Genomic DNA, 27,952 nt, shown 5'->3' on the forward strand with positions numbered 1-27,952 from the left:
TAAAACTGGTGAAAAGTGTGCAAAGTCCGGTCTCTTTATTAGTTGAAGGCAGCGGGGGGGCCCCAGCCCCCACCCCGGTAGCCCCCCAGGGACTGCCCGGTGCAGGCCTCCCTTGGCAGGGGGGGTCCCCCAGCACCTCTGCCCTGAGCCCCGTGCTCGGAATAAAGCTGTTTATTGCCTTTGAATTGCCCGTTCCATAAATCCCGGCGGGGTTCAGCTGATGCCTGAGGGTGGGGTGGGAGCCCAGGGGGCTGCTGGGGGGCCGGGGGGCCCTGTCCCGGAGGGCTCTGTCCGGGGCTCCCTGTCCCGGGGGGCTCTGTCCGGGGCACCCTGGCCAGGGGGCCCTGTCCGGGGTCCCTGTCGGGGGGCTCGCAGCAGCTGTCCAAGGGGCTGTACCGCGGGGCTGAGCCGGGGGCCGGCGTCTCCTTGGCAGTGCCCTCCGAGGGCTGGCGAGCGCAGGGCCCCGTCCCCCCGGGCACGGCCGCACAGCCGCTGCCCGCGGCACGGGGGTCCGGCCGTGCCCGGCGCCCACCGCCAGCCGTGAGCCGCTGGCGCCGTCACACCGGCATCGGCATCTCGTTGTACTCGTCCACACCTTCCCGCTCGTCCAGGATGGGCTCGGCCTCGGCTGCGTCCAGCTGCAGGACACGGCGGCTGAGGGGCGGCGAGGGCCGCCCGGGAGCCCCCCGGCCCAGGGAACCCCCCATCCCCGGGAGCCCCCCGTCCCCGGGAGCCCCCCATCCCCGGGAGCCCCCCGCCTCCCCGTGGGGACAAGCGACGCAGCCACTTACACACTTCATTTCCCGGTCGGTGAAGATGCGGCTGAGCAGGCACATGCGGAGCGGCACCGTGAGGATGAGGATGAAGGGGAAGGCGAGGGAGGCCACAGTGGACATGACGGCCCAGAGCACGGCCAGGCAGGCCAGCTGCAGCCCGGTGAACAGGTGCATGCGCAGCGTGCGCACCTGGGCACAGAGGGGTGTCAGGGCTGGGCCACCCCGCCGGGCCCTGCGTCCCCTCCTGCCGCGGGCACAGCTTGGCCCGGGGCACCCACACCCCCCCAGAGTCCCCAGTGTGTCCCCCTCTGCCCCCCTAAAGGAGGCTCTGCCACAGCCTGTCCTGCAGACACCGCAGCGCTCCCACGCAAGGGTACCGCAGCTTGGCTGCTGTCCCGGACAAGGGTCCTGCCTCCCCAGGCCCCCTCCCCACCTTTTTGACATAGGTGACATCAGGGTGGTGCTTGGGGGGCATCAGCAGCAGCTGCAGGCGCTCGTAGAACTGGATGCCATTGAGGGAGGTGACACCCATGTAGAGGAAGATGCCGAAGAGCACGGCCAGCGGGATCTGCCGCAGCAGGTCCCCGATGACGATGGACAGCCCTGGGCCAGAGCAGTGTCAGCCTGGGGAGGGGGCTCAGCACAGCCCTCCAGCCCCACTTCCCCCCGCCCACTTAACCCCCTCACACGGGGAGCGTCCCACATCCCTGTGTCCGCTGGGGACAGGATGGCTACACCAATTTGGCCGGGGCTCAGGGTGCCCCAGCTCCATTCCCCACACTGCCCCCTCCCCACCGCAGCCCCCCATGGCTCCCCAGCCCCCTCCCCACTGCACTGCAGTCCCCCCAGGGCCCGAGGGCCGGACCTACCCACAAGCACGGCCACCAGCAGCCCGGTGACCCGCTGCTCCTTCACCTCCTGGATCTTGGGCTTGTCCCCAGGTGCCACGGCCTTGCTCATGACGGTGAGGGCGTTGGCATGGGTGACCGAGCGCACGGTGGCTGCGGCGAGCCAGGGCAACCCAAAGAGTGCGAAGAAGCCACCCATGGCCACGATGAGCAGGAGGTCAAGGTGGAACCCGGAGCCCTTCTGCAGCATCCGCTCCTTCTTGCTGATGATCAGCCTGGGAACCAGGGCAGGCAGTTGGCACGGCACAAGGGGCACCCCCTTGCCCCACCAATGCCCCCTGCTCACCCCCACTGCACTTACGTGGTGATCTGGGTCTCCATGAAGATGAGGATGAAGACGAGGATGGCGGGGAGGCCGCTGGCCACCATCATCCACACAGGGAAGGCACTCTGCTCGCCCAGGGGGTTGATCACCCAACCCCGCTTGTCGGGGGCTGTCACCGAGAACCCACTGGGCACACTCAGCTTCTGCAGGGGGAGGGGGAGACAAATGCTGAGGGGGCTGTGCCCCGTAGAGTGAGGGTGGCCATGGAGGCACCGGGACCCCCAGAAGCCAGACTCAGAGGGAGAGGGAAGGCCAGATGCTGGCACCAAGCAGGTGCAGCCATGCTGGGGACAGATGGAGCTGCTGACCCACAGCCTGGACAGTGGGACGGGGCACAGGGATCCCTAGGAGGGTGTGGGGTTAGGCATCCTGCCCAGGCAGAGGGTGGGTGGCTGCTCACCTGCGTGTAGGTGTCCTGGATGCTGTAGTCCACCAGCACCATCACCAGGATGGCGATGGGCACCCCAAAGTCCCCGATGAGCCTCCGGATCTGGGGGAACACCAGCACCAGCCTGGCCACAGCCCTCCTGGCTCACCCCAGCCCCCTGGGCTCGCTCACCCCAGCCCCACGGCCCCCAGGCTCACCCCAGCCCCACGGCCGCACGGCCGTCCCCACTTACCCGTCCGGGGAAGAAGCGGCTGTTCTTGAACTTGCGCAGGAAGAAGGCGATGAAGAAGGTGCCGGCCATGAGCACGAGCGAGAGCAGCGCCGTGTTGGGCTGCCCCGTGACCTTGGTGACACCGCGGGCAGCCGGGCTGGTGGCCGGGGCTGTGGTGTTGGCCGCGGCCACGCTGCCGTTGCCCCAGGCCTCGGCCGAGCTGTTGGCGCTCAGGCAGCCGTGCAGTGGGTGCTCTTGGAAGATCTGGAGCAGGAGGATGCAATGTTCAGCCCCATCCTGCCTGGCCCCGAGGCAGCCCCCCCAGCTCACCCCACGGCTCACCTTGGCCAGCTTGGAAAAGGTCTCATAGATGAAGATGAGGGAGATGAGAAAGGCAAAGATCTCCTGGGTGAAGCGGGAGACAAAACGCACCAGGAAGCTGCCCTCAAAGGCCACCATGACCAGCACGATGAGGATGAGCCAAAAGCCGATCCAGACACGCCCCACCAGGTACTCCAGCTCGTTGGACATGCAGAACTGCCCAGCCGTGCAGACGGATGGATGGACAGACAGGTGTCAGGACGGTCACAGGGCTGGACAGAGCCCTGGGCAGTGGGGCAGAGCCCTGGCAGGAGGGCTGCAGGGCTGTCTGCCCAGGGCAGTGGGGGCTGGGGCAGGGGTGTCTCCCCAGCCCCCAGGGCAGACCCCAGCACCTCACCGTGAAGAAGGCTTCCTCAAAGACGAGCAGCGGCCCCGAGAAGCCGATGACGAGCAGGGGCTGAGCACCCAGCAGGCAGAAGAGGACGCCCTGCAGCGACGTGGAGATGATCAGCTCCGACACCCCGATCAGGTCCTGCGTCTTCTCCCCTGCGGCAGCACAGGCTCAGGCACACCATCGGGACGGGCACACACAGCGGGCAGCACCAGCACCGCCTGCAGCCCCCGCAGCCCGGCAGGCTCCACACCCGCACTCACCCAGCAGCCCCCCGAAGGTGATGGCAGGCGACAGCGCAGCGAAGTAGATGAAGATGACGGCAGCGATGCACTGGGGGTCCAGCGCATCACGGAAGTCGCTCAGGTAGTGGGGGTACCTCCGCTGCACGTCCCGGATCAGCCCCCCGAAGGGGCGGCCCGTGCGCCTCAGGGGGTCGTCGTCCTCCTCGGCCTCGTCCTCCACCACCTTCAGCTTCAGCAGAGCTGGGGGCGAGCGGATGCACAGACGGACAGTGAGGCCCCAACAGCTGGGACACCCCAAACCCTGCCCTGGCCCCAGCCCGGGCACCTTTCTCCTCAGGGGACTTGGGTTCCAGCAGCAGCCTCCGCTCCTGCTCCATCCTCTTCTTCAGCATCTCGCGCTGGAAGTGGGCGACGCTGCGCAGCAGCTCCTCGCCCTGCACCTCGGACGGCGGCAGCACCACGCTGCAGTCCAGGAACTCGTTGATGGCATTCAGAAGGTCGTGACGGTCGTCAGCCAGGTAGGCAGCCTCATGGAATTGCTGGGGGGCCATGGCAGGGTCAGTGCCCACACCACAGCTCTGTGGCTCCTGAGAGCCCGGTATCACGCAGCCCCGAGCCCACGGCCTCAGGATGGTCCTGGTCCTGAGCCCCCAACCCTGGCAGAGCCCTGCCCCCACCCCAGTATGGCCATGAGACCCCAACACAGCAAGGCCTAACTGGCATCCTGGCATGGCCCCAAGCTCCCCAGTCCCAACAGGGCTCCAAGCCCTCATCCTGTCATTTCTCTGAGACCCCAGCATTGGCATAATCTGAGCCCTCCAGCCCATCCCATCTGAGTCCTGAGCTGCCGGCCCCATCACAGCCCCAAACCCCCAATCCAGTGGTGTCACAAGACCATAGTCCCAGCACGACCCTGAACCTCCAGCCCTGGCACAAAACCCCTGAGCTCCCTGCCCAGCACAGCGTCGAGCCCCTGCCCCAGCAGAGCCCTGAACCCCCCTCCTGGCACAGCCCCAACCCCCTCAGCCTGGCACAGCCTGAGCCCCCCGCCCGGCAGGACCCCCGTGCCCTGGGGCAGCACCTTGTCGGACATGAGGGTGGAGATGGAGCGCCCAATCTCGTGGTAGTCCATGTGGGTGCTGCTGGGGCCCAGCAGCACGAAGAGGAACCGCACAGGCACAGGCACCTCCAGCACCGCGTCCAGCTCCACGGCCTCCTGCAGCCGCACAAAGGCCATGGTGGGCTGGTCCAGGAACTCCACACAGCCTGGGGGACACAAGGGGCACAGGGGTCACCAGGGTGCCTGGTATGCGGTGCCCACACCCCTGGCCTGCCCACCCCTCCATACCCACGAGCACCACTGTGGCCTCAGCGTTGTCCGGGATCTTCTCCAGCAGTTTCAGCTCGTGCTTTGACTTGGAGCGAGTGATGCCGGCTGGGGGTGTGGGAGTGAGGACCTCCCTCTGTGGGGACAGAGTGGGGGACTGGGGTCAGGGCCCTTCCCCGGGGCATGGGCAGGGCCGGGGGGCCGTGGCACCCACCTCCCGCTCCACGTCGATACGTGTGTCGTGCTCGCCGGCATGGCCAGCTATGAGGGGCTCGGTGACGGCCGGCTCGCTGCCCTCAGCCACGTGGTTGGTGCTGTGGTGGTGCACGAGCAGGGAGCCCAGGCTGCCCGCCGAGATGTTCCGTGGGAAGGAGAACTCCTTCTCGTCGCTCGGGTGGCTGCGGGACAGGGCCAGGGCTGTCCGTGGTGGCCCAGTGGCACAGCCATTGCCAGGATCCCAGGGACAGCATCAGCCCCGCAGCTCAGGGAGCACAGCCCAGGGGCAAGGGGCTGTGTTCGTGCCCCCCATGCCCACCTGTGCTTGAGCAGCAGCGCCCGCAGCACGTTGGCACGGTCCTCAGCCCGGATCTGGTCCGTGATGACCATCTGCTCCACCACCTGGTGAGCCACCCCCGGCAGCGTCTTTTGGTCCAGGTCCAGGAGCACGGCCCCTGGACAATGGAGGGGGTGCTGAGGCCAGCAGGGACAGGACCCCACCTCACCACGAGCCCCACAGGGTGGTCTCCGCCTCCCTACCGTGGGCCAGGGTCTTGCGGAGCTCCAGGAGGCTGCGGAAGGAGAGGGAGGCCACGTGTGGCTTGCCCCAGCGGTCTGTCTCCTCCTCCACGTCCTCCTCAAACTTGATCCAGCGCGCCGTCTCCTTCCACTGCAGCTCCTGGTTCTTGTCCACCACCAGCTCGTTCAGCTCCACAAACACCTGCAGCACAGCCGGGTCAGTGCCGGGACCCCGGGGCGCCCGTCCCTGCCCGTCCCCTGCCCAGGACCCCGCACCTCGTGGGGCTGCCGGTCCTGCTTGCGCTGCCGCGTGCTGGGCTCCTTGTGGTCCTTGCTGACGTGCACCATCTGTGCCTTGGCGCTCTTCCGCACCAGGTGCCGGCGCACTCCCGGCACGTCCTCAAAGCGGTGACCTGAGGGGGGTCAGCGATGGTGGGGGGTGGCCAGTCTGTGGGGCCCTGCATCTCAGACCCCAGCACAGGGGGCACTGAGCCCTGGCACGGGCGGCCGTGGAGCTGTGGGATGTGTCCTGCCAGGGAGAGCTCAGGGCAGAGCGATCATCCCACTGCTGGGGGCAAGTGCTGCAGCTTTGGGGGCGTCACTTGGTCACCACCAGCAATGCCACCAATCAAGATGGCTCCTGGCACCGGGGCCACCTGCTCCCTATGTGCCAAGGCCCACCCACGGCCACTGGCACGTGGGCTCTGCCCTGGCTGCGCTCCCGTGGGAGCTCCACAGCAAAAGCATCACCCACCACCCTGAGAGTCCTGGGCTGTGAACCCCTGGGGCTGGTGAGTGCCCAGGGGAGCCACCACCACTGCTACTTCTGTCCCTGGCTCCAGCTGCCCCGGGCCCAGCTCCTGGCCACATTCCACAGGGACTCGGCCCAGCCCCGGCACCAGGGATGGGTCCCCTGTGGCTGTGCCTAGCACTGGGAGCAGGGCCAGTGCCTGCACCCAGCCCAGCTTGGCTGCAGCCACAAGGCAACCTGTCACTGCCAGCCCCACCGTCCCAAACCCACCATCCCCAGCAGTGCCAGCTCCGCCATCCCCAGCCCCGCTCCACCGGCACTGCCTGGCCCACTGTCCCAGCCCACTCGCCTGACACAGGCCGGCCACCAGCGCAGCCCCAGGTGCACAGCCCTCACTCACTCTTCATGTAGTCCAGGTCAGCCGAGGCCAGCGTCTGTGCCTCCGACTCGTCCGTCGGCATCTTCTGGTAGCGGTCCTGTTCGGCAGCCGTCATGCTGCCGATGCAGCGCCGCTCGTGCAGGTTGTAGCTCCGGTGCCCCGGCTGCGACTTCGGCGCAGGGCGACCCGGGGACCCAGCCTCGGCGGCCGCTCCCTCCCCCAGAGCCCCCTGCTCTGCATCAGGGCTGCAAGGCAGGAGCCACCTCAGTGCTGAGCTCTGCAACCCAAGTCCTGCCCGCATGAAGGGGCTGTCCAGCCCCCAGCCCTGCCATGTGGATGTTGCCCACTCCCCATGAGCCTGAACATTGCCCAACCCAGCCCACCTGCTGGCCTGGGCTTCCTTTGGGGCCGTACCCCCTCGGGGTGCAGGGGGGGAGCCGGGCAGTGCCGCGGGGGCTGCTGGCTCCTCTGCCTGGTGGTCGGTCACCTCATCCTCCTGCAAGAAGAACTGGGGGGGCAGCGGGTGAGCCGGCTGCTGGGGAGCCGTGTCCCCCAGCCACGGCAGCACCAGCCCCAGCTCCTCCGGTGCCCCAGCTGTGCCCAGACACGCTGAGCCAGGGGGGCACAGCGCTGCCCCCAGCCCGCCCTGCCCTCACCTGCACTGCCTCGGCTGGCCCGGGCTGCCGCAGCTCCTCTGCCGACCGCTCCGTCTCCGTGTCACACGCGTCATCCTCATCCTCTTCAGCCTCCTCGATGGTGGGGGTCTCTCCGGGGACAGAGGCACGCCGGGCTTTCTTTTTGCCCTTTTTCGGGATCCCCTTCTTGCGGCGGGCGTCAGAGGGCAGGTGCGTGGAGAGCGGGTGGTGGATGTGGTGGGACGACTGGCGGTGGTCTGGGGGGACCGGGAGTTGGTGCTGTGTCCCCTGCCCATTTCCTGCCAGTTCCCCACTCCCTCCTTGCCCCCTGTCTGCTCCCTGCCCATTCCCTGCTCCGTGCCCGCCCTTGGCCCCGCTCACACTCGAAGTCCTCCTCGCCGTAGCTGCGCCCGGCCTCCTCAGCGTTGCGAGGGTGAGTGTCGTTCAGGATCTCCTCGAAGCGCTCCACGCCCAGGGCCTTGTTCAGGTCCTTCTCTTCCTCCTCCTCCCCGAAGGCAGGTGAGCCGGCGCCCAGCGCCTCCTGCTCGGGCTGCGGGCCGGCAGCAGGGATGAGCGGGCACGCGGCAGCGCTGCCACCGCCGCCCAGCGCGCCCCGGTCACGCAGCCCAGCGAGATGGGAGCCCTGGGCAGGGCTGTTTGAGCCCCGAAGGCACCCAGGGGCTGTGCACCCCCTGCCCTGGGCTGGGCACCCACTCATCACTCCCAGCCCCAGCACCCCAGCACCCCCGGCCTCCGCGCCGTGCGCCGGCGTCACCTCCACGCCATGTGCCACAGCACCCCAGCTCCAGGCCCTGGGCTCTGCCCCCGCGTCTCCCGCGCCCTGCTCTCCTCCGAACTGGGACCCAGCACCACCAGTGCTGTGCCCCTGGACACCCCCAGCACCCCCGGTGTGGTGCCCCCCCGCCCCCCCAGTGCTGTCCCAGCCCCTGCACCTCAGAGCCCCCGGCTCTGTGCCCCCCGCCCCGCGCGGGTGCCGGGGGTGCCGGGGGCGAGGGTGGGCTCGGGGGGAGGGGCTGCGGGGCAGGGGGCGGGGCTGGGGGCGTAGAGGGATGTGGGGGGTGCGGTGGGGGGGTGCGGGGGTAACGCGGGACCGGGGGTTGCAGGGGGGTGCGGGGACACGGGGGATGCGGAGCTGGGGGGATACGAAGGATGCGGGGGCTGGCGGTTGCAGGGGGCTTGCTGGGGGAGTGCGGGAGGGGCTGCGGGGGCTGCGGGGGGCGCGTCCCCGGCCGGTCCTACCTGAGTCATGGCGGAGCCGCTCCCTCCGCAGCTCCCGCAGCGCTTTATCGGAGCGGCGGGACCGGCCGGGGATGGGGCCGGCGGGTGGGGGGACAGCGAGGGGGGGGCCGGGGGAGGGAACCGGGGGGGCGGCGGCTCCGTCCCGGCCTTGCCAAATATTGACGGAGCCGCCTCGCGCCCGTCTCAAGGTGACGGCGAACGCAGAGGGCACCGGCGGCACCGCGGCACCGGCGGCGGCCCCGGAGCGACCGGCCCCCCCCCCCCCCCCCCCCCCCCCCCACGCCCGGCATGCACCGACTCGCCCCGGGATGCACCGGGCCCCACAGGATGCACCGGGCCCACTCGTGATGCGCCGATCCCCCCGCCAACTCCGGCCCCTCGGGACGCACCAACAGCCCGGGACGCATCAGCCCCTCCCGCCGAGCCCCGAACAACCGGCTCCCCTCGGATTGCCCCTGGAGTGCAGCGACCCCACGGCCGCGCTCCCATCCCCCGGGGCTGCACGGACCCCCGGTAAATCCCCTCCCAGTGTTGCAGCCCTCAGCCCCTGCGGGGGCTGCACAGCCGAGCCCCCCAACACGGCCCCAGCCAGTGACCCCGGGACCCCCGGAATGGGGGGAGCAAGGGGGTACAGCGGCACCAGGCACCAGGATCTGCCTGCAGGGACACCCCTGGGCAGCGGTGGGGGAGCTCCCAGCACCCCGAGTGGGCACCCCAGAAGCACCTGCGGGTCCAGGGCTGTGCTATGGCCACCCCACGTGAACTCCAGCCCAGGTATCAGGTTTGGGCACAGGTGCCCATACCCGTCCCCACTGCACAGTGACACCTGGGCCCCCCAGGGGTGTTACCCGGAGGGTGACGCAGGGGGTGACCCAGGTGATGACCCACGCCACCCCATCACACCCACCACCCCGGCACACAGAGGCTGCCACGTGATAGAGCAGTGCTGGCATCAGACCACGTCCTGCACCTGCATCCCCCACTCCTGCCACATCCCTTCCACCATCCCTGTGACCCCTTTGAGCCCCAGACCCCCCAGGACCCTTTGGCCATGGTCCCATGGCCCCAAACCTGCCGGGCTCCATCCTGCAGCCCAGCAGCACCCACCACGCTCCTTTGTCCGGCACCTGGCGTCACCGTGGCGCAGGTGGGCACGGTGCCCTGGGTTGGCAGCGCAGAGAGCCCCCAACAGCCCCCCTAGGCCACAGCTTACCCGGGAGCCCCGGAGGAACTCCATTAGGACGGGGCCGGTCCCATCCCCGGTCACGTGCGCGCAGCAGGGGCTCGCCAAGAGCACCGGGCGGCTGCGGCGTGACACGGGGGTCAATCATTAACTCGGCCCGGGAACCGTCGCCAGAGCAGCGCTGGCACTGCGGGCACCGCCACGGCCATGCCACCAGCGGCACTGGCACCGGGCCGGCCCCAAGGGCACCTGCCACCCCGGCACAGCTGGCCTGGCCTGCCCCGGGGGGCTGCTGTGGGGCACTCACAGCACTGGCAGCACACACACAGGTGCCACTCAGCACTGGCAGCACCCCACAACCCTGCCCCACACCCGAGCTTTAGGGTAGGTGCTGCGGGCATTGCCAGCGCCCCACAGCCCAGCAATCGGGCACCCCCCAGGTGCAGCAGGGGCTGTGCCATGACACCCACACCCCTCCAGGCATCGTCAGGGGGTGCAGCCTCTCATCCCCCCCAGCCAGGGCCCGCCCCCGTGGTGGCACTTACGCTCTGGAAGGCTGAGGAGACAATGTGGTGAATCTCGGAAGACACCTGGGAGTGGGTCATGGCGCTGGCACGGCCCCCGGCACGGCTGGCTTAGCCCTTTTCCTTCTCGCGGGGGCTCAGGGGACGCTGTCGGGGCAGCATAACCTGGGGGCACAGAGGGGGATCAGGGGTGCCCCCAAGCCGTGCCGCAGGCAGGGGCCGGGGCTGCCCCTCCTCGGGCTGCGCTGGCTCCGGGCTGGTTTGTCTTGGCCACTGGCTGGAATGGGAGAGCTGTGGCCAAGACAAACGCCGGGAGGGGAGCGGAGTCGGGGCAGCGGGACCCCGGGCAGGCACCCAACCCTGCGGGGTGCAGGCAGGGTGCCAGACTCGGGGGCCACAGCAGCACCCGACCCTCCCGAAACCCCACACCCCTCCCCCTTTTCCCCAGCCCGACCCAGCTTCCACCCACGTTTGCCCCTTGGCAGCTCCCCGGGCCCTGCGCTGACCCCTCTGGCACCAGCGTGCCGGGTTTATTGCCACGGGAGGTGGCCCACGTGACGGGGGGGACTGAGGAGGGTGGTGACGGATGACTGCGTCTCACATGGGTGGCATCACCGTCCTCGTCACCGTCACCGCTGGGGTGCCAGCACGGTGGCCGTGGTGAGGCTTGAGGAGTTGCACCTCAATGAATGCCGAGGCTGCAGCTCCTCAAGCCTCACCACAGCCCTGAATCCCACCTATTCCCAAAATTCGGTGCTACCCTGCTCCGGCTTCTCCCTAATCCCCACTCCCGTCCGGGGCCGGAGCCAGCACATCCACATTCCAGCAGGCAGATTATCCGCCCTGCCACGCCGCTCTCCTGGGGCGCCCGCCAAGCCGCCGCCAGCAGTCAACCCCCCCCATATTCAGGATGGGACCCTCCCACGGGGGGGACGTGGGGCTGGGCCAGCACCTCGCTGGGTGCCGGGGCACCGGCATGGGACGGTGTGGGCACTAAGCAGCTTTTTGGGCTTAATCTCGTGGGCAGCTTGGGATTAGTTTGGGAACACACTGGGATTGTTCTCGGGAACGTCAGGCTTTCACCAAAACACCCAAAAAGGGGGTCCTGGCCCCCAGGTGCCACAGCAGGGACCCAGCAGCATGGTGACACTGGGGACATGTGGCTCCCGGGAGCCAGGGGCATGACCCCGGTGGAAAGGATGACGGACAGCTGGGGGGGGCACAGGGGGACACTTCTGCTTTCCATTGCAGTCGCTGAGTCACGGACGAGCAGTGGCCGGGAACGGCTCAGGGCTCGCGCCAGCCCTGTGGAAAGGGGCCAGAACAAGCCTTGATTGGTGCCCTGTGGCCAACCCCGCTCCCAGGACACTCTGGCACCCTGGGATGGGGGGACAGGTCCAGAGTAGACAGCCCAGGACTGTCCTAGCGTCACCACATGGCTGCAGTGCCAGCACCTTGCCCTCCTCTCAGACAGAAGGGTCAGGACACACACCCGAGGCCATGGTGGCGACAGGACCGAGCCGGTGTCAGTGCTGGCACTGCCACCAGCCGCGCCCCGCCACGGCCCCACAGCACAATGGCCGCTTGTGCGAGGCCGGGCCGCCCCGATAAGCGGGGCAGGACGGCGATCCCGGGTGGCTGCCAACACTGGCCGCGCTGGGAATGACCTGTCGCTGCCACGGGCGCTCAGCGCCGCTGCCACGGCCACTCCCGCGCCGCCGGAGTCACATTCCTGGGACCGGCCCTGGCCTGCCTGAGCTGCTGAGGCGATTAGAGGGCTCAGCCCTGGCCCCACACTGCCTTGGGGCTGCCCCAGAGGGCCCACGAGCTTCTGGACCCAGCCTGTGCTGGGACCCACCTCTGGCACCACTGGGGCAGCGGGCTGAACACGGTGGGAAGTGGAACAATGATGCTGGCGTTCACACCGGGATACAGGTGTCTACACCAGGACAATTATGTCCTGGGCAGCCTGTCCACACCAGGACAACCACATCTGTACTGGGACAATCACATCCTGGGCAGCCTGTCCACACCAGGACAACCACATCTGTACTGGGACAATCACATCCTGGGCAGCCTGTCCACACCAGGACAACCACCTCCACACTGAGACACCACGTCCTGGGAAGCCAGGTCACACATCCACACCACGACAACTCCGTCCGTAGCACAGAGCCAAAACCCCATGAGAAGAGACAAGAGTGGGAGTGGGGGACCCCCAGGGCAGCAAGCGTCCTCCTGCCCACTCTCCCATGCCAGTGCCCCCACTAGCAGTAGCACCATGACTCCTGCCAGAACATCTCCTGCCACCACCGTGTCACCCGGCAGATCCCTGACACGGGCTCAGCACACACACATGTGCCACCCATGCTTGTGCCCACACCGGCATCAAGGCTGAGGGTGACCCCTGTAGCACGTTCCCCAGCCTTGGCAGAGACACCAGCTGCCCCCTTGGTGACAAGGAACAACGCACCGTGTCTGTTGTGGCCTCCCTGCTGGCAGCACCCTCCAGCACGGCATGTGCCAGGCAGAAGGAATGGCTGGGGCGAGGCCAGCACAGCTCAGGCTGTGCCCATCGCCTGGGCAGACATGTCCATGGAAGAGGGAAGTCAGGAGACCCCCAGTTCCCTGCACCCCGAAATGGAGGAGGCCCAGTGGGGGCCCCAGCACTCTGCCCACCCCCAAAGATGGGAGGACCCCAGCTCCCTGCAGCCTCTTGCTCCCTGCCCCATCTCACCTAGCTGCTTCTGGAAACCCAGTGTGCCCCCAGATCCCACCCAGCAGCAGCACTTGGGATCCTGCACCCCCTTGTCACCACGGGACAGAGCTGGGCCAGACACCACTGGCTCCCACCTGGCAGAGCTTCACACACTGAAACTTCAGAAACCAACACCAAAAATATTCACCTCTCCCCACCCACACCCCTGCCCACGACCTCAAAACCACCGGATGTGGAGATGAGTCACAGCTCTGTACCCACACGGTGCCACTACCACTGTCATTGCCACTGTCACCACCACTGTCACCGACGTGCCAGGCACCCTCCACCACCTCTCTGCAGCCTCAGAGAGGCCAGGACCCCCCCATGCAGCACCAGACTTGCAAGAGCCTCCTCCCATTGCCGTCGGTGGTCCCCACCACTGTCCCCATCCCAGCCACAGGAGGGGACAGGCACAGCTGCCCCCCGCTGTCCCGTGGGGACACGCACCAGCATTGTCAGCTTGGTCCCTGCAGGATGGGAGGGATATCGCTGAGGGCTGGTCTGGCCACAGGGACAGCCGCTCTGTCACCTGCGGCAGCGCTGGATGACGCCCATCCGCCCTGGGCTGCCGGAGCCCACCGGGGAGGTGTCGCTCCCGCTGTGCCACCCCCGGTGGTGCCACCCCGGCCCCAGCACAGGCTCGGCCGCACTCACCCCATCACCCGCCGAGCCGGCCAGCCGAGGCTCCAGCAGCTCCCGCCGCTCCCGCCTCCCCAGGCCGGGCTCCTGCCCGGCGGGAAGGACGCGGGACCCCCGGCACGGCGGGGGCGAGGCCCGTCCGGAGCGGGACCGCGGGCAGCGGCGCTGTGCCCGGAGCTGCCGAGCGCTGCCCGCAGCTTTATGCCGGCTCCGGAGGAAAACAGCCCGCGGGAGCGGCGGCGGGAGCGCGAGCCTTTGTTCCGCGGAGCAGCCCCGGATCCAAACAGTGAAGCTCTGCCAAGTCCTTCGCCGTGGCTCCCGTGGCGACCCCGCTCCCGCCCCAGGCGTCTTTGGGGACACAGGGGACACGACCCCCTCCGTAAGCGCAGGGTCCCACCTCGGGCGAGGGTCGTGCCCACCCCCTTGGCCCTGGAGTGCCCCAGCGCGGCGCCCTCGGGCAGCCAGCCCGGCCCCTGTGGCCACCGCGTCCCGTCTAATGACAGGCTGTGACTGTGGGGGCTGAAACGGGGACAGCGCGGGGACACGGCTCCCACGGTCCCCTCCCTTCCGCCCGCTGGGATGGCGCTCTCAGGCAGGGTGGCACCTGGGTCACCCTCAGCGCTGCGCAGGGCACGGGAGGTGCCAGGAGGGTGCCCCAGCCCGTCCTTTGCAGCCTTCCGGCAGCCCCATCTCCTGCAGGTGACAAAGCAGGTACAGCCCTACCCGAGCCCCGGGAACGGAAGGGCTGCCGGCGGGGAGGCGCAGGCGCCGGTGCCAGCGGATCGTTAGAACGATCAAATCCCGGTTTTTTGGCAACCGCTTGAAGTGGTGCAGCGACCCCGAAGGGCTCGACAGCAGGTTCCCAACTGGAGCCCTCCTCCGTGGGGGGACGGGGCAGGCACGGAGCCCTTCCCGCAGCACTGGGAGCTGCCAACAGAATTCCACTTCGGAGCAATCCCAGATCCTGGCACCGTATCGAAGACCAAAAGGGTCTCTGCAGCTGGGGAGAGGCAGCCACGGGCAACGCAGCCCCCAAAACCCGCTCCCACCCCAAACCTGCTGCCGCCTCCCTGGGGACGCGCTCCGGGGCCATGGGAGCCCACGCTCCGTGGGAGAGCCCCGGGCTGGAGCCGTGCCCGGCGTTGCTCAACTCCGGATGGTTTCGCAAGGGGCAGTGCCCCGGCACCCGGCGGCTCTCAGCGGGCACCGCGCGACTCCCCGGGCCCCTCGGACGCTCCGTTCCGGGGGAGGGCTGCTGGATGAGCCCCGACCCCTTTCTGGCCCTGTGGACCCCTCGGACCCCTCGGCTCGCGGGGAGCGGGCCGGTGCAGGGTGCTCCGGACATGCGACAGGGACACACAGCGGGTCCCCGGCCCGCGTCACTCACCTGCCGAGGGCTGCCGGGCTCAGGCGCCGCGGGGCAAGCGCATGGAGCGGCCTCGCTGCAAGAGAGGGATGAGGATGGATGAAGGTCCTGGCTCCCCCGCTGCCCCCGGGATCCAGCGTCACCCCGAGAGCAGGCTCCGGGGGCACCTGGGACCGCCCTGCGCGCAGCTCCGGTGGCGGCGGCGAGGGGCCGAGCTTCGACGTGCCGGGCAGCATCGCTGCCGGCCGGGAGGGGTCCCGGGTGTCCGGGAGAGGTCCCGGGGTGGCCCTGGGGGATGCCCGGGCTGGGCATTGCTCCACCTGCAGCCGAAGGAGCCAAGGCACCCGGAGCATGTGCCGGGAGACCGGGAGTCCCGGGACACGGCACAGCCCCCCTGAAGCCCCCCAGCGCGCCAGGGGCCCCGGGGAGGAACGGGGAAAGCAGAGCCGCGGCCGCGCCGGGACCTGGGCTTGCCAGGGCGGGGCAGGACGGGACCGGGACCGGGACCGGAGCTGCCGCGGGCGGGCGGGCGGGGCGGGAGAAGAGGCAGAGGAATGGAGAGAGCTCGGTGAGAGCAGCGTGCGGGGAGCGGGGACAGCACCGACTGGGACGGGCGGCACCGGGAGGGTAGGGGCACTGGGACGGGACCGGGACCGGGACCGGGACCGGACCAGCCGTGCTGCGCCCCGCCAGCCTCACCGCCTCCGTTCACGATCCCGCTGCCGGTGCCGCTGCTTACCGGACGGTCCAGCCGCGCCGGGCGGGTCTGCGCGTCCCCGCGGGGCGGAACGGCGGGAGCGCGCCGGGGCGGGGCGGCACCGGGCGGGTCCGCACCGCTTCCGGCACCGACCCAGCGAGTGCAGACGCCGTCCCCGCAAAGGATCGGCACGGGGCGCCCGCGCAGTGGCGCTGTCCCAGGGGGGGCGGGCGAGGGGACCGGGGGCTCCGGCGGGAACGCGGGCGGGCGGAGCCGGGGATCGAACCCGGAACCACGGGGCAGGGGTGGGGCGGGGGCGGGGCCACGGCGGGAGGTGTGGCGGGGCGGGGCCGCGCGGGGGCTGCCGGGAGGCGCGGCGGGGCCGCGCGGGGGCTGCCGGGAGGCGCGGCGGGGCGGGCGGGGGCCGGTGGCGGGGCCGGGCCGCGCCGGGACCGATCGCGGCGCGATGCAGAAATACGAGAAGCTGGAGAAGATCGGCGAAGGTGCGGCAGGGCCGGAGCCGTGCGGAGGGTCCCGGTGCTGTGGGGCCCGGCGGCGGTGTCGGTGCGGGTGCCGGGGGCTCGGCCGTGACCCCGTTCCGTCTCCCGCAGGCACCTACGGGACCGTGTTCAAGGCCAAGAACCGGGAGACGCACGAGATCGTGGCGCTGAAGCGGGTGCGGCTGGACGACGATGATGAGGTGAGGAGGGGCCGGGGCTGGGACCCCCCGGGACCCCCCCGGGACCCTCCCGGGACCCTCCCGGGACCCCCGGCTCCCACAACCCGCGTGTCCCGCAGGGGGTGCCCAGCTCGGCGCTGCGGGAGATCTGCCTGCTCAAGGAGCTCAAGCACAAGAACATTGTCAGGTACCGGGGGGCTCCGGGCGGTCCCGGGGGCTCCGGGCGGTCCCGTGGCCGGGGTCGCGGCTCGGGGGCTGCTCCTGCCCGGTGCCCCGGGCCCGGCCGGGCGCTGCGGCGCTCAGGAACCCCTGCCCCGCAGGCTGCACGACGTTCTGCACAGCGACAAGAAGCTCACCCTGGTTTTTGAGTTCTGCGACCAGGTGAGCTCCGGAGGCACGGGGACCCCGGGGGGCACGGGGGCCCGGGGGGCACATGGGACCCCGGGGGTCTCTGAGGGTCACCGCTCCCGGCCCTCCCTCGCTCCCCCCTCCAGGACCTGAAGAAATACTTCGACAGCTGCAACGGGGATCTGGACCCCGAGATTGTCAAGGTGGGTCAGGGGGTCCCGGGGAGCCCCCGCGGTCCCGGCTGTGCCCCGCGGGGGCGCCGCGGGCTGGGGCTGACGGAGCCGCCCGTGCCCCCGCAGTCGTTCATGTACCAGCTGCTGAAGGGGCTCGCCTTCTGCCACAGCCGCAACGTCCTGCACCGGGACCTGAAACCCCAGAACCTGCTCATCAACAGGGTGCGGCACGGCGGGCACCGGGCACCGGGCGGGACCGGGGCGACGGGGCTGGGCAGGCACGCCTGGGAGCGGGGCTGTGCTCGGGAATGGGGGCTGTCTGTCTGTCTGTCTGTCTGTCCTGGCAGGCACACCTGGGAGGCTGTGCTCGGGAATGGGGGCTGTCTGTCTGTCTGTCTGTCCTGGGCAGGCACACCTGGGAGCGGGGCTGTGCTCGGGAATGGGGGCTGTCTGTCTGTCTGTCTGTCTGTCTGTCCTGGCAGGCACACCTGGGAGCGGGGCTGTGCTCGGGAATGGGGGCTGTCTGTCTGTCTGTCTGTCTGTCTGTCCTGGCAGGCACACCTGGGAGGCTGTGCTCGGGAATGGGGGCTGGCTGTCTGTCTGTCCTGGGCAGGCACACCTGGGAGGCTGTGCTCGGGAATGGGGGCTGGCTGTCTGTCTGTCCTGGGCAGGCACACCTGGGAGGCTGTGCTCGGGAATGGGGGCTGTCTGTCTGTCTGTCTGTCCTGGGCAGGCACATCGGGGAGCAGGGCTGTGCTCAGGAATCGCGGCTGGCTGTCTGTCTGTCTGTCCATCCATCCTGGGCAGACACACCTGGGAGCGGGGCTGTGCTCGGGAATGGGGGCTCTGTCTGTCTGTGTGTCTGTCTGTCTGTCCTGGGCAGGCACTCCTGGCAGCGGGGCTGTGCTCGGGAATTGGGGCTGTCTGTCTGTCCTGGGCAGGCACATCGGGGAGCAGGGCTGTGCTCAGGAATCGCAGCTGTCTGTCTGTCTGTCTGTCCTGGGCAGGCACACCTGGGACTGGGGCTGTGCTCGGGAATGGGGGCTCTGTCCGTCTGTCTGTCCCGGCAGTCACACCTGGGAGCGGGGCTGTGCTCGGGAATGGGGGCTGTCTGTCTGTCTGTCTGTCTGTCCTGGCAGTCACACCTGGGAGCAGGGCTGTGCTCAGGGGTCACACTTGGGAACGGGGGCTGTCTGTCTGTCCGTCTGGGGCAGTCACACCTGGTGTCTGTCCAGCCACAGTTGCAGCTCCCTCTCTCCCGTGTTCCCAATGGACAACAGGGCCGCTGTCCTGGGGTGGGGGGGACACGGGTGGGGCCCCCCACGCTGACCCCGTGTGTCCCCCCAGAACGGGGAGCTCAAGCTGGCAGATTTCGGGCTGGCTCGGGCCTTCGGCATCCCTGTGCGCTGCTACTCAGCCGAGGTGAGCGGGGGCTCCTGGGCTCCTGGGGCTCGGGGTGCTGGCCCTGCCCAGCCGGCTGGGGTCCCCCTGTCCCTGTCCCAGTGTCGCCGTCCCTCCCCAGGTGGTCACTCTGTGGTACCGGCCCCCCGATGTTCTCTTCGGTGCCAAGCTCTACTCCACCTCCATTGACATGTGGTCAGCTGGGTGCATCTTTGCGGGTACACTGGGGGGCCAGGGCAGTGGAGGGGGGCCTGGGGGGCCACGGGGGGGGCCACGGGGGCCTGTTTGAACCACCCCTTGTCCCCCCAGAACTGGCCAACGCGGGGCGGCCCCTCTTCCCGGGCAACGACGTGGACGACCAGCTGAAGAGGATCTTCCGATATCCTTGGGAATGGGGAGCCCCAGAATGGAGAGCTCAGGGAATGGGGAACCCAAAGGAATGGGGAAACCCTTGAATGGAGAGCCCCCAGCAACAGGGACTTCCCCTGGGAATGGAGAATCCCCTGGGAATGGAGAATCCCCTGGGAAGGGGGAGCACTGTGCATGGTGATCCCTCTGGAATGGGGGCCCCAGAATGGGGGATTGGGGAAATCCTGGAATGGAGAGTCCTCGGGAATGGAGACCTCCCCTGGGAAGGGGGAGCCCTGCAGAATAGGGACCCCTGGGGAATGGGGAGCTCTGAGAATGAGGATCCCTTGAAATGGAACCCCCCTCGGCCGGGCAGGGGGGCAGGGGGCAGGTGCTGGGTGCACCCGTGGTGGCCCTTGACTGTCCCCACGCTGCTGGGGACCCCCACGGAGGAGCAGTGGCCGGCCATGGCCAAGCTGCCGGACTACAAGGTGAGGGCAGGGAGACGTGGGGGGTCAGGGGGAATAAGGGGGTCTGGGGGAGCTGGGGGGTCACCTGTGTGTCCCCAGCCCTACCCCATGTACCCAGCTACCACTTCCCTGGTCAACGTGGTGCCCAAGCTGAACGCGACTGGCCGGGACCTGCTGCAGGTGAGACCCCTTCCCCTGTGCTCCCCCACCTGTGTCCCCCACCCCTGCTGTGTCCCCCAGCCTGCACTCCCCTGCTCCTGTCCCACCGCTGCGTCCCCCACACTTGTCACCCCTGCCCACCCCAAGGGGTCTCTGGCTCCTGGGCGTGGGTGCCCTCCCCCCTCGCAGCCCCCTGCCCGCCTGGGGGGGCTGTGGGATGGGGAGGGTCCGTGCTCTCCCCCCTCAGCCCCCCGTGCCCCCCAGAACCTGCTCAAGTGCAATCCAGTGCAGCGGATCTCAGCGGAGGAGGCCCTGCAGCACCCCTACTTCACCGACTTCTGCCCCCCCTAGGGGCCCCCGACTCCCCAGACCCCCCGAGGGGGGGCAGCCCCCAGCCCATGCCAGCCCCCCTGGCTGCAGCCCCCCCCCAGTATTTATTAGGTTCTGCCCCGGCTGCAGGGGGGCCTGGCACAACCCCCCGGGCCCCCCAGCCCCGGGGGTGGATGAGAGGGCTGGGACTCCCCCCGGGGACGCAGGACTCACCCGGGGCCAGGGGACTTCCCGAGGGCATGGGAACCCCCGACACGGGGCCACAGGGCTGGTGGAGGGGCAGGACCCTCCGGGACCAGGCGCAGGGACCCCAGGGGGGAATGCACCCCCCACTCTCCTCTCCCCCCTTCCCCCCAGCCCTTCTCTGCTGGGGGGTCCCGGGTGTGCCCCCCGCCAGGGCACTGCTGTACGTGGGTGATGTGCGTTCGGTATCCCATAAAGAGCTTCCCCCCCAGCGCCGCCTCCTCCTTCCTGGGCTGTTGGGGACCCCCACTGCCATGTGACAGACCCCCCTGACCCCAGCCCAGCCCTGTGACCCCCCCCCCCAGTGCTGCCTTCTCGTTCCTGGAGCGCCCAGGACCCCTCAGGCCCCCCCGTCCCCCCAAGCAGCCCGGAGCCGGGGCCTGGGGCACCTCTTTATTCGGGGGGGCTGTGGGGAGGGGTTGCATGTCCAGCGCGAGGGGGCACAGGCAGCGCATGCAGGGACGTGGGAGCGGGGCCGGGGGGGCCCCTCACCCCCAGCCCCCCGACACCCCCTCAGGGGGTGGGGGAGGCCTGGAGGCCGCCCCGCGGCCCGGGGGTGTCCCCCCAGCCCCCCGGCCGGCGGGGGGGCGGGCTGGGTTCTGCGGGGGGGCCCGGGGGGGACCCTAGAGCCGGGTGACGAGGTAGCAGGTTCGGGGCGACGCCGAGACGGGGCGTGGGGCCGGGCAAGGGGGGCCAGGCGCTCTGCAGGGGGGTGGGGGTCAGCTCCCACTGCCACCACTGGCCCCCTGCGCCCTGCCTGCTGGGGGGCTCTGCCCCGTGCCCCCTCCCTTGTGCCCCCCAGGGTGGCCCAGGAGCCCTCCACTTCGGCAGGGGACACCACGCGGCCAGCCTGGAGCCGGGCTGGCCCTTCCCCTGTCCCCCAGACAGACTCCCCCCTCCTGCCCCACTGCGTCCCAGAGGGGAGGCTGGGGGACCCCAGCCCGGCTGAGGGGTGTCGGGGCAGGGGGGACCCCGGAACAAGGTGCTGTGGGGGATGATGAGGATGGGGGATGTCTGCAGGGAATGGGGGGGTCTGCAGAGAATGCAGGGGGGTTCGCAGGGAAAGCGGGAGATCTGCAGGGAATGGCCCTGCACCCCCGTGCTGGCCCTGGGGAGCCCCCCAGGGACCCCCATCTCCCCCCGGGGAGTGACAGCCCCACAACCCCAGTGCCAGCCCCGGGGGGCTCTGCTTGTCCCCCCACATGTACCTGGGTGTGCGCGGGGCCGTGGGGCTGCCCGGGACGGCCGGGTGCTCCTGGACGGGCGCACGGAGGGACGAGAGAGCGGTGAGCGGGGGGATGATGAGGTGCGACCCCTGGGCGGGGGGCTGGGGAGTGGGGGGCACGGGGGGGTTACCAGGGTGCCGCCATCGCTCCGGGGGCTCCGTTTCTTCTCCTTGTACAGGCTGAGGAGTTTGTCTCGGAACACCTGGGGGGGGGGGGCAGGTCAGAGTCCCCAGCCCTGAGAGCCCCGGGCAGGGGGAGGCCAGGGTGGGCTCACCTCATACAGGTAATCAAAGATCTCCAGGATGGTGAGGAGGCTGGCACCAATGAAGAGCCCCATCTGCCCCCCGATGTCACCTGCGCGGGAGGTGACGTCAGTGAGGGCAGAGCCCTGGTCCCCCTGGCACCCCCGGCCCCCGTCCCTCACCCAGCAGCCCCGCCACCTCGTACGCCTTCTTCTGCTCGATCATCTCGTAGTTCAGTGCCTCGAAGAAGATGTCCAGGACCAGCACATTGTCCCTGGGGGGACACGGGACACAGGGGACAAGGGGGCAGTGTCAGCTGCAGGGGAGCCGTGCCAGGCTGTGCTGTGTCAGGCTGGGGGGGCTGGACTGTGCCATGGGCTGCCGTGGGACAGGGCGGAGGGGTGCTGGGGGCACCAGGGTGTGCAGGGCCGTGCTGTGCCAGGCCATGCTGAGCCATGCTGTGCTGTGCCATGTGGGTCTCTGGTTTCTGGGGCAGGTTTGCACAGGGGAGGCCATGCCGTGCCATGCCGTGCCATGCCATGCCACACTGTCACTTTGGGCTGTCAGTTTGTGTGTGATGGGGATGCCGTGCGTGGCTGTGCCATGCTGCTGTGTCACACTGTCATGCTGTCCCAGTTCATGTCAGCTGGGGATGCTGGGTGGGTGCGCCGTGTCACACTGTCACTCTGGGCTGTGTCGGTTCATAGAAGCTGGGGACATTGTGTCACACCGTGCTGGTTCGTGTCATGGGGCAGCGCTGTGCCATGTCACACTGTCACACCGTGCTAACGTGATGCCAGTTGTCGTGCTGGGGCTGTGGGGCTGTGCCGTGCTGTGTCACGCTGTGGGGTGGTGGGTGACACCGCGGTGGCAGCAGCAGTGGCAGCGGAGGTGGCGGTGTCACTCACGCAATGTACTGCTCCGTCTTGTTGAACTTCTTGGCCAGGTACTTGGCCGAGGCCTTGCTGGGGATCTTCACCATGGAGAGCTCCTTGCCGTAGCGCACCATGGCGCAGGGCGTGCGGCACGCGCAGTACTCGCTGTCCTTCGTCACCAGGAAGTCTGGGGGGGCGTGGGTGGGACGGGGACCCCCAGGACCCCTGCCCGCGGGGGGGGGCGGGATGCTCCGGGGGCAGAGCTGGGTGGTGGTGGGTGCCACCCGGGACAAGTGTGCCGGGGCGCTGTTGGTGGCACGGGGAGGGGGCCCGGCCCTTTGCATCTGGGGACAGCGGTGACCCCCACCCCAGCGAGGGCACAGGGACACCGGAGCCGCACTCACAGTGGTGGGGACACAGGGACAGCAGAGCTGCACTCACAGAAATGGGGGCATGGGGAGGCTCAGGGGTTCCCGGGAGGGGCCAGGGGTGTCCGGGGCCATTGTGGGGCACGGGGTACGTACCCAGCGCGGGGTCGGCGCACTCCTTGTACTGCTCCGGGGTACAGACGTTGGCATTGCCTGCGGGGCAGGCGGCAGGGGTTGGCATTGCCTGCAGGGGCGGGGTTGGTCCCGGGGCCCCCGGCCGCCCCCGCTCACCCGGCATGTGCACCATGCGGCAGTTGCAGTTCTCGGCCAGGTAGCGCGTCTCGCAGTCCAGGCGGCACGCGGTCAGGCTGTAGTTGGTGAAGAAGTCGGACTCGATGGGGGTGGCCTTGCAGTCCCCCCACGGTGGGGGCAGGTACACCAGCTGCCGGGCACCCGCTAAGGAAAACACGGCGTCCTGGGGCCCCGTGTCAGCCCCGCTGTCCCCGGCGTCGTTCCCGGCCACGCCCGCGCCTCCCAGCCCGCGGCAGTGCCGTCCCTCGGGCAGAGCTCGCCCCGCACAGCCAGTGCTGCGGGTCCTGCCACCGCAGAGCCCCCGTCCCGCCCCGTCTCCTCCTTTCGGGGCACGGGGATGGGTGTTGCAGCAATTGTCCCCCGTACTGGGTGCCACAGCGAAGTCTGGCAGGCGGCACTGTCGGGGAACAGGACGTGCCAGGTGGGGGGCTCAGTGCGGACCCTCCCCTCCCCTTGGTGCGGGGATCGTGCCTGGTGAAGACGCAGCACCCCCCGCCCGTGGGTGCCAGGGCCATTCCTGCTGCCGCCGTGCTCCTGCCGCCCATGTGCCGGCACACGTGGTGACGCCCACCCGAGGCACCTAAATTTAGGTGTCTGGCTGCGGGGGCCGGGTGCCGCCGCCCCCCCGGCGGCTGTTCCGCAGGAGCCGGGGGTCGCTGCCGGAGCCGCTGCCTGCGCGGGGGCTGCCTGGGCCCGGCGTGGGGCTGCCCCACGGCGAGTGCTGCTCCCGGCCAGTGCAGTGGCACGGTACCCATGGCATGGCTGGGCAGGGGGTGTCCCCATGGAGATGGCTGGGGTACCCACGGCTTGGAATGTCCCCGCACGGATGTCTGTGGCAACACCAGGCTGTCCCAAGCCCTTTGGGGGTCCATTCTGATCCCTTTGGGTCACCATCCCGAGCCCTGTGAGAGTCCATCCCAAGCCCTCTAGGGGCCCATCCCGATCCCTCGGGGGTCTGTGCCCAGCCCCGGGCGCCGTGCCCGGATACCCGCTGCTGCTGGCAGGAGACGAAGGTCTGGAAGCCAGGGGCAACGCCGAAGCCCAACTGGTCAATGAAGGGCGGCTCGTCCTGGCTGTGGATCTGCACCTTCACCCCCACCTCAAACGAGGTCTCATCTGCAGAGCAGGGCAGGGGGGTCAGGTGCAGGGTAGGGGATCTCACCCATGTCCCCCCAGACGGACACGTGCTCACCTGTGTCCCCCCAGACGGGCAGATACTCCTCCTGCTGCACGTTGAGCATGAGCTCCAGGCCGTTGCCGGAGCCGCCCTGCAGCGTGGTCAGCACCTCGCGGCCTGGCCCCCCCGGGTTGAACGTGTAGCACTTCCCCAGGCGTGTGAAGATCTGCAGGAACATGGGGGAACACGTGGGACATGGGGACAGGGCGCTCACTGCCACTGCAGGGACCCCACGTGGACGTGGGGTTGGGGCATTCAGCGCCACTGTGGGGACCCTGTGGGGACACAGGGACACACACGGGGACATGGCAATGGGGATTGCAGTGCCCCACATGAGCCAGGACAGGATCCCAGTGCCCTACAGGACCCAGGATGGTGTCCCAGTGCCTGGGACAGGATGCCAGTGCTGCCAGGAGAAGGCGAGGATGGTGATGGTGCCCAGGCTGTGCTGCCGCGGCTCTGCAGAGATATTGGGTTTCATCGCGGTTCCAGGGAACACGTGGGGACACTTGAGATGGGAGGGCACAAGCCAGAACGGTGATGGGGACCGGGACTCCTTTGTCACAGCGGCAGAGGCCACCATGTCCCCCCCAAGACCTGAGAGCCTGTCCTGGGCCAGCCACCCCGGGGACCCGCACCCCCCACCAGGAACCCTGGGGTGACCTTGAGTTCCCAGGGATCGGCACCCACAGCCAGGGTCCCCGGGGTGACCCTGAGCCCCCAGACTGGTCCCATGGCCCCCAACTCCTGCCCCAGTTCCCGTGGCGTCATGGCCCTCTCTGCTATGGGTGTCCCCACCCGGGGGTTATGTCCCACGGGGGGGAGAGGAGGGGGCGTTGCCGTGGCAACGAGCTGCTCCCAAAGTGGGGACCCGTTGCCATGGTGATGCGGTGCCCAAGGAGGAAAGGGGGGGGCGGGTGTCATGGCAACGGCTGCCCGGCATGGGGATGCTGGGGGGGCATGGGTGGGGACAGTGATGGGGACATGGCCCCAGCACTGCCGGTCCTCCTGCACTCCACGCTCAGGGTCACACAGGGACCCCCCGCCCTGCACCCTGGGGACCCCCAGCCCTGCTCCCCGAAGATTCCCCTGTCCCCACACCCCATCCTGCCCCATCCAACTGGCCTCGGGGGATGCGAGAGGAGACACAGCTCACCCTGATGGCCCTTGGGCCCCACCACGTGTCCAGGAACCTCGGGGACACTGAGGCCCGGGTTGGGATGAGGTGCGGGGACACTGCCAGAGCTCAGCACCATGGCCTAGGGCAGAGGATCCCAAGCTAGGAGTAAGACTGGCCGAGCATGGGGATTTTGGGAGACGGAGCCAGGACCCTGCTGCTTAATCAGGCACGTGCACGCACCCCGAGTCCTGCCCTGGGGACCCTCAGCCCTCCTGCCACATGTCCCGGCCCTCAAACCCAGGGGCCATCACCACTGCCTGGCCGTGCCATGGGGACACTGCCAGAGCAGCTCTGCCCACGGGCACTGGGGCACGGCGGGAACAGAGGGAGCTCGGGAGGCACAGGGGGCACAGACCTGTCAAAGGATGGCTCATCCCTAAGCTGCATGCTGAATTAATTAGTGCTCCAAGAGCATTAAGGGGACAGCAACTGCTGGGGACAGCGATGTGGACTGGGCAGAGCTGGCGTGGCAGATGCGAGCTGCCCAGCGCCCACGCTGCTGCCTGGTGCTGCTGTGGCAGGAGGGAAGTGTCTGTGCTGCCCATGCCGCCATCACTGCCTGTGCCAATGTCCCTGCCTGTCCTGCCCATGCCACTGCCCCTGTCCACCCTGCCTGGGACACTGTCCCTGCCCATCCTGTCCATGCCACCATCCCTGCCTGTCCCAGTGTCCCTGCCTGTCACACAAGTCTCATCATCCCTGCCTGTGCCACTGTCCCTGCCCTGTTTTGGGGGCACAGTGGGGGTGCTGGGGGCAGGAACGGAGGTAGGGGCTGGAGGTAGGGGTGGAGGGTGCTGGGAGCAGCAGCAGGGGGTCACAGCAGGGCTGGCACGGGGACCCCCACCCATGCCGGGCATGGAAAAGCTGCCCATGGGAGCCTCTGCCAACACTCAGGGCAGCGGCAGCACCTGAGGCTGGCACACGTGGGGGGGGGCTGCACCTGTGAGCACCTGTACAAGTGACACCCCGTACAGGAGAGCACACCTGTGAACGTCCTGTACCTGTGAGCACCCCGTAATCCTGAGCGTCCTGTACCCGTGAGCATCCTGTGCCCACCACCACCCCTGCCCAGTGCCTGCATGCCAGCAGAGACCCCCACCAGCACAGGGTGCCCAGCAGGGCCCCGCTCCATCCTGAGCACTGTCTGCAGCCGCCTGGCGCCCCTGCAGCACCCAGCACGGGGGCATCCCGCTGTGTCCCCAGCGGGCTGGGCAGGGGCCGAGAGTGCTGCGGGTGCCGGGATGAGAGAGGGGGATCACCTGCCGGTGTCTGACCTCAGCAGGACTCCCGTGTCCCTCCGCAGCCCCGGGCCATCGGGTGGGTCCCCTCCCCACCCCCTCGGCACTCACCACGGTGAAGTTGCGGGCCGTGCAGCCGGTGCCGCGGAAGGAGCACTGCAGCAGCATGTCAGCCAGGTCGTGGCCCGTGCGGTTGTAGAACTCGGCCATGCTGAAGGGCTTCGCCTTGAAGTTCTTGAAGTTGGCCTTGTCGCGCAGCGCGGCCAGGACGTGGGGCTCGGCCAGCTGCGGGTTGCTGATCTCGTAGCGCTCGTTGAGCAGCGCCAGCAGCTCGCCCACGTGGTACATGTCGTTGCGGGTGATTTTGGAGAAGCGGAACTCGTTGAGGTTGCAGATGGTGATGGCCGGGAAGGTGAGGTTGCGGGCAGCCACCTCGTCCAGCTTGGTGACGTGCGGGTAGGTGAGGAAGTAGGCGACGCGCTCGGCGCACACGAGCAGCAGCAGCCCCAGCGAGCCCAGGAAAAAGCCGCCCCAGAGCACGCGGCGCAGGGACACGGCCCCGTAGGCGAAGACGTGGCTGATGCCGTGCAGCGAGGAGCTGTGGGCGAACGCCCGCAGGCTCGAGAGCCCCTCGCCCTCCCCGCTGCCCTCCGAGCCCCTCCTCATCCTGTTGCCGCCGGGGCCCCGCGGTGCCCCGCACCCTCAGCCCATCGCCGCGCCGGGCTCAGGGCGCAGCTGGCGGGGAGGGAAGGGGGGAGGAGGGTGGGCAGGGGAGAGGAAGGCAGGGGATGGGAGGGCAGGACCGGCCGCTTCGCTCCCCCCGGACCTTCACGCTGCCGGTGCCGATGCTGCCCTACCGGCGCCGCGGGAAGCGCAGCGCAGCGCAGCCCCCGTCCCGGTTCCAGCCCCAGCGTCAGCCCCGGTCGCGGTTCCGATCCCGGTCCCGGTTCGAGCCCTGGTCCCGGATCCGGTCCCGATTCCAGCCTCGGTCCCCCTCCTGATCCCGCTCCCGGATCTGGTCCCAGCCCCGATCCCAGCTCCAGCTCCAGTTCCAACCCCAGCCCGGTCCCGCTCCCGGCTCCGCTCCCGCGGCGGCGCAGCCGCCGCCGGTCCCCGCCGTCCCCCGCCGCCGCCGCCCCCGCCCCTCCTGCGGCTCCACCCGCCGCCCCCGCCGGCGGCCGCAGCGTTGGGGTACGGGGGGGCCGAGACCCCCGGGGAACGGGGGGCGGCAGACAGCGCCCCTGCAGCGGGCAGCCCAGGGGAGCCCAGCTCGGGGGCCACACTGAGGTCCCCCCATGCCGGGGTCTCACAGGGCTCCCTCCACCCCGGGGAGTGGTGCAGTGGAGCCTTCACCCCAGAAA

General features: G+C 69.4%; 3 protein-coding genes across 9 annotated transcripts; 1 reads left to right on the top strand and 2 right to left on the bottom strand.

Annotated features, from left to right (window-relative positions):
* Positions 1-16: 16 nt before the first annotated feature.
* SLC4A2 (solute carrier family 4 member 2) lies at positions 17-16,038 on the bottom strand. 3 transcript variants are annotated; one of them, XM_053935083.1, is made up of 24 exons: positions 15,865-16,038; positions 15,147-15,201; positions 10,381-10,524; positions 7,774-7,942; positions 7,414-7,649; positions 7,141-7,265; positions 6,779-7,002; positions 5,904-6,040; positions 5,649-5,829; positions 5,428-5,563; positions 5,107-5,290; positions 4,914-5,028; positions 4,647-4,831; positions 3,891-4,104; positions 3,584-3,805; positions 3,327-3,475; positions 2,951-3,145; positions 2,630-2,872; positions 2,410-2,499; positions 1,986-2,152; positions 1,646-1,899; positions 1,210-1,379; positions 792-965; positions 17-638 (listed from the first exon to the last, which is right to left on the bottom strand). In XM_053935083.1, exons 3-24 carry the CDS (start codon positions 10,438-10,440, stop codon positions 558-560), a joined length of 3,711 nt encoding a protein of 1,236 aa, XP_053791058.1. In that variant the 5' UTR covers positions 10,441-10,524; positions 15,147-15,201; positions 15,865-16,038; the 3' UTR covers positions 17-557. The 3 variants fall into 3 exon arrangements, with proteins under 3 accessions (XP_053791058.1, XP_053791065.1, XP_053791072.1); XM_053935090.1 differs by lacking the exons at positions 10,381-10,524; positions 15,147-15,201; positions 15,865-16,038 and adding an exon at positions 9,866-9,925; XM_053935097.1 differs by lacking the exons at positions 10,381-10,524; positions 15,147-15,201; positions 15,865-16,038 and adding an exon at positions 8,653-8,724.
* Positions 16,039-16,227: 189 nt separating this feature from the next.
* On the top strand, positions 16,228-20,184 carry CDK5 (cyclin dependent kinase 5). 2 transcript variants are annotated; one of them, XM_053949105.1, is made up of 12 exons: positions 16,228-16,325; positions 16,434-16,522; positions 16,621-16,688; positions 16,822-16,882; positions 16,996-17,052; positions 17,149-17,244; positions 18,370-18,444; positions 18,545-18,641; positions 18,733-18,802; positions 19,202-19,262; positions 19,341-19,421; positions 19,665-20,184. In XM_053949105.1, exons 1-12 carry the CDS (start codon positions 16,289-16,291, stop codon positions 19,749-19,751), a joined length of 879 nt encoding a protein of 292 aa, XP_053805080.1. In that variant the 5' UTR covers positions 16,228-16,288; the 3' UTR covers positions 19,752-20,184. The 2 variants fall into 2 exon arrangements, with proteins under 2 accessions (XP_053805080.1, XP_053805090.1); XM_053949115.1 differs by having other exon boundaries at positions 19,360-19,421; positions 19,665-19,751.
* Positions 20,185-20,352: 168 nt separating this feature from the next.
* On the bottom strand, positions 20,353-27,682 carry ASIC3 (acid sensing ion channel subunit 3). 4 transcript variants are annotated; one of them, XM_053949078.1, is made up of 11 exons: positions 26,703-27,680; positions 24,189-24,339; positions 23,985-24,112; positions 22,976-23,126; positions 22,841-22,897; positions 22,350-22,503; positions 21,624-21,715; positions 21,474-21,553; positions 21,330-21,401; positions 21,182-21,228; positions 20,498-20,675 (listed from the first exon to the last, which is right to left on the bottom strand). In XM_053949078.1, the coding sequence occupies exons 1-11, from the start codon at positions 27,255-27,257 to the stop codon at positions 20,597-20,599; spliced, it is 1,566 nt and encodes a 521-aa protein (XP_053805053.1). In that variant the 5' UTR covers positions 27,258-27,680; the 3' UTR covers positions 20,498-20,596. The 4 variants fall into 4 exon arrangements, with proteins under 4 accessions (XP_053805060.1, XP_053805044.1, XP_053805053.1 ...); XM_053949085.1 differs by lacking the exon at positions 21,182-21,228 and having other exon boundaries at positions 20,353-20,675; positions 21,640-21,715; positions 22,976-23,052; positions 26,703-27,681; XM_053949069.1 differs by lacking the exon at positions 21,182-21,228 and having other exon boundaries at positions 20,353-20,675.
* Positions 27,683-27,952: the final 270 nt, after the last annotated feature.

This window comes from Vidua chalybeata, chromosome 1 (assembly GCF_026979565.1).
Source record: "Vidua chalybeata isolate OUT-0048 chromosome 1, bVidCha1 merged haplotype, whole genome shotgun sequence".
Lineage (NCBI taxonomy): Eukaryota > Metazoa > Chordata > Aves > Passeriformes > Viduidae > Vidua > Vidua chalybeata.

Coding starts and splice junctions, on each gene's coding strand:
- CDK5 (XM_053949105.1), top strand. CDS start 16,289: ATGCAGAAATACGAGAAGCTGGAGAAGATCGGCGAAG. Junction 16,883..16,995: donor TTTTTGAGTTCTGCGACCAG/GTGAGCTCCGGA, acceptor TCCCCCCTCCAG/GACCTGAAGAAATACTTCGA. Junction 17,245..18,369: donor AGAACCTGCTCATCAACAGG/GTGCGGCACGGC, acceptor GTGTCCCCCCAG/AACGGGGAGCTCAAGCTGGC.
- ASIC3 (XM_053949069.1), bottom strand. CDS start 27,257: ATGAGGAGGGGCTCGGAGGGCAGCGGGGAGGGCGAGGGGCTCTCGAGC. Junction 23,127..23,984: donor TCTCCTGCCAGCAGCAGCGG/GTATCCGGGCAC, acceptor GGTGCCCGGCAG/CTGGTGTACCTGCCCCCACC. Junction 21,716..22,349: donor AAGACGGAGCAGTACATTGC/GTGAGTGACACC, acceptor GTGTCCCCCCAG/GGACAATGTGCTGGTCCTGG.
- SLC4A2 (XM_053935083.1), bottom strand. CDS start 10,440: ATGACCCACTCCCAGGTGTCTTCCGAGATTCACCACATTGTCTCCTCA. Junction 4,105..4,646: donor CCACCCTCATGTCCGACAAG/GTGCTGCCCCAG, acceptor ATGGCCCCCCAG/CAATTCCATGAGGCTGCCTA. Junction 1,900..1,985: donor ATGGAGACCCAGATCACCAC/GTAAGTGCAGTG, acceptor CCTGGTTCCCAG/GCTGATCATCAGCAAGAAGG.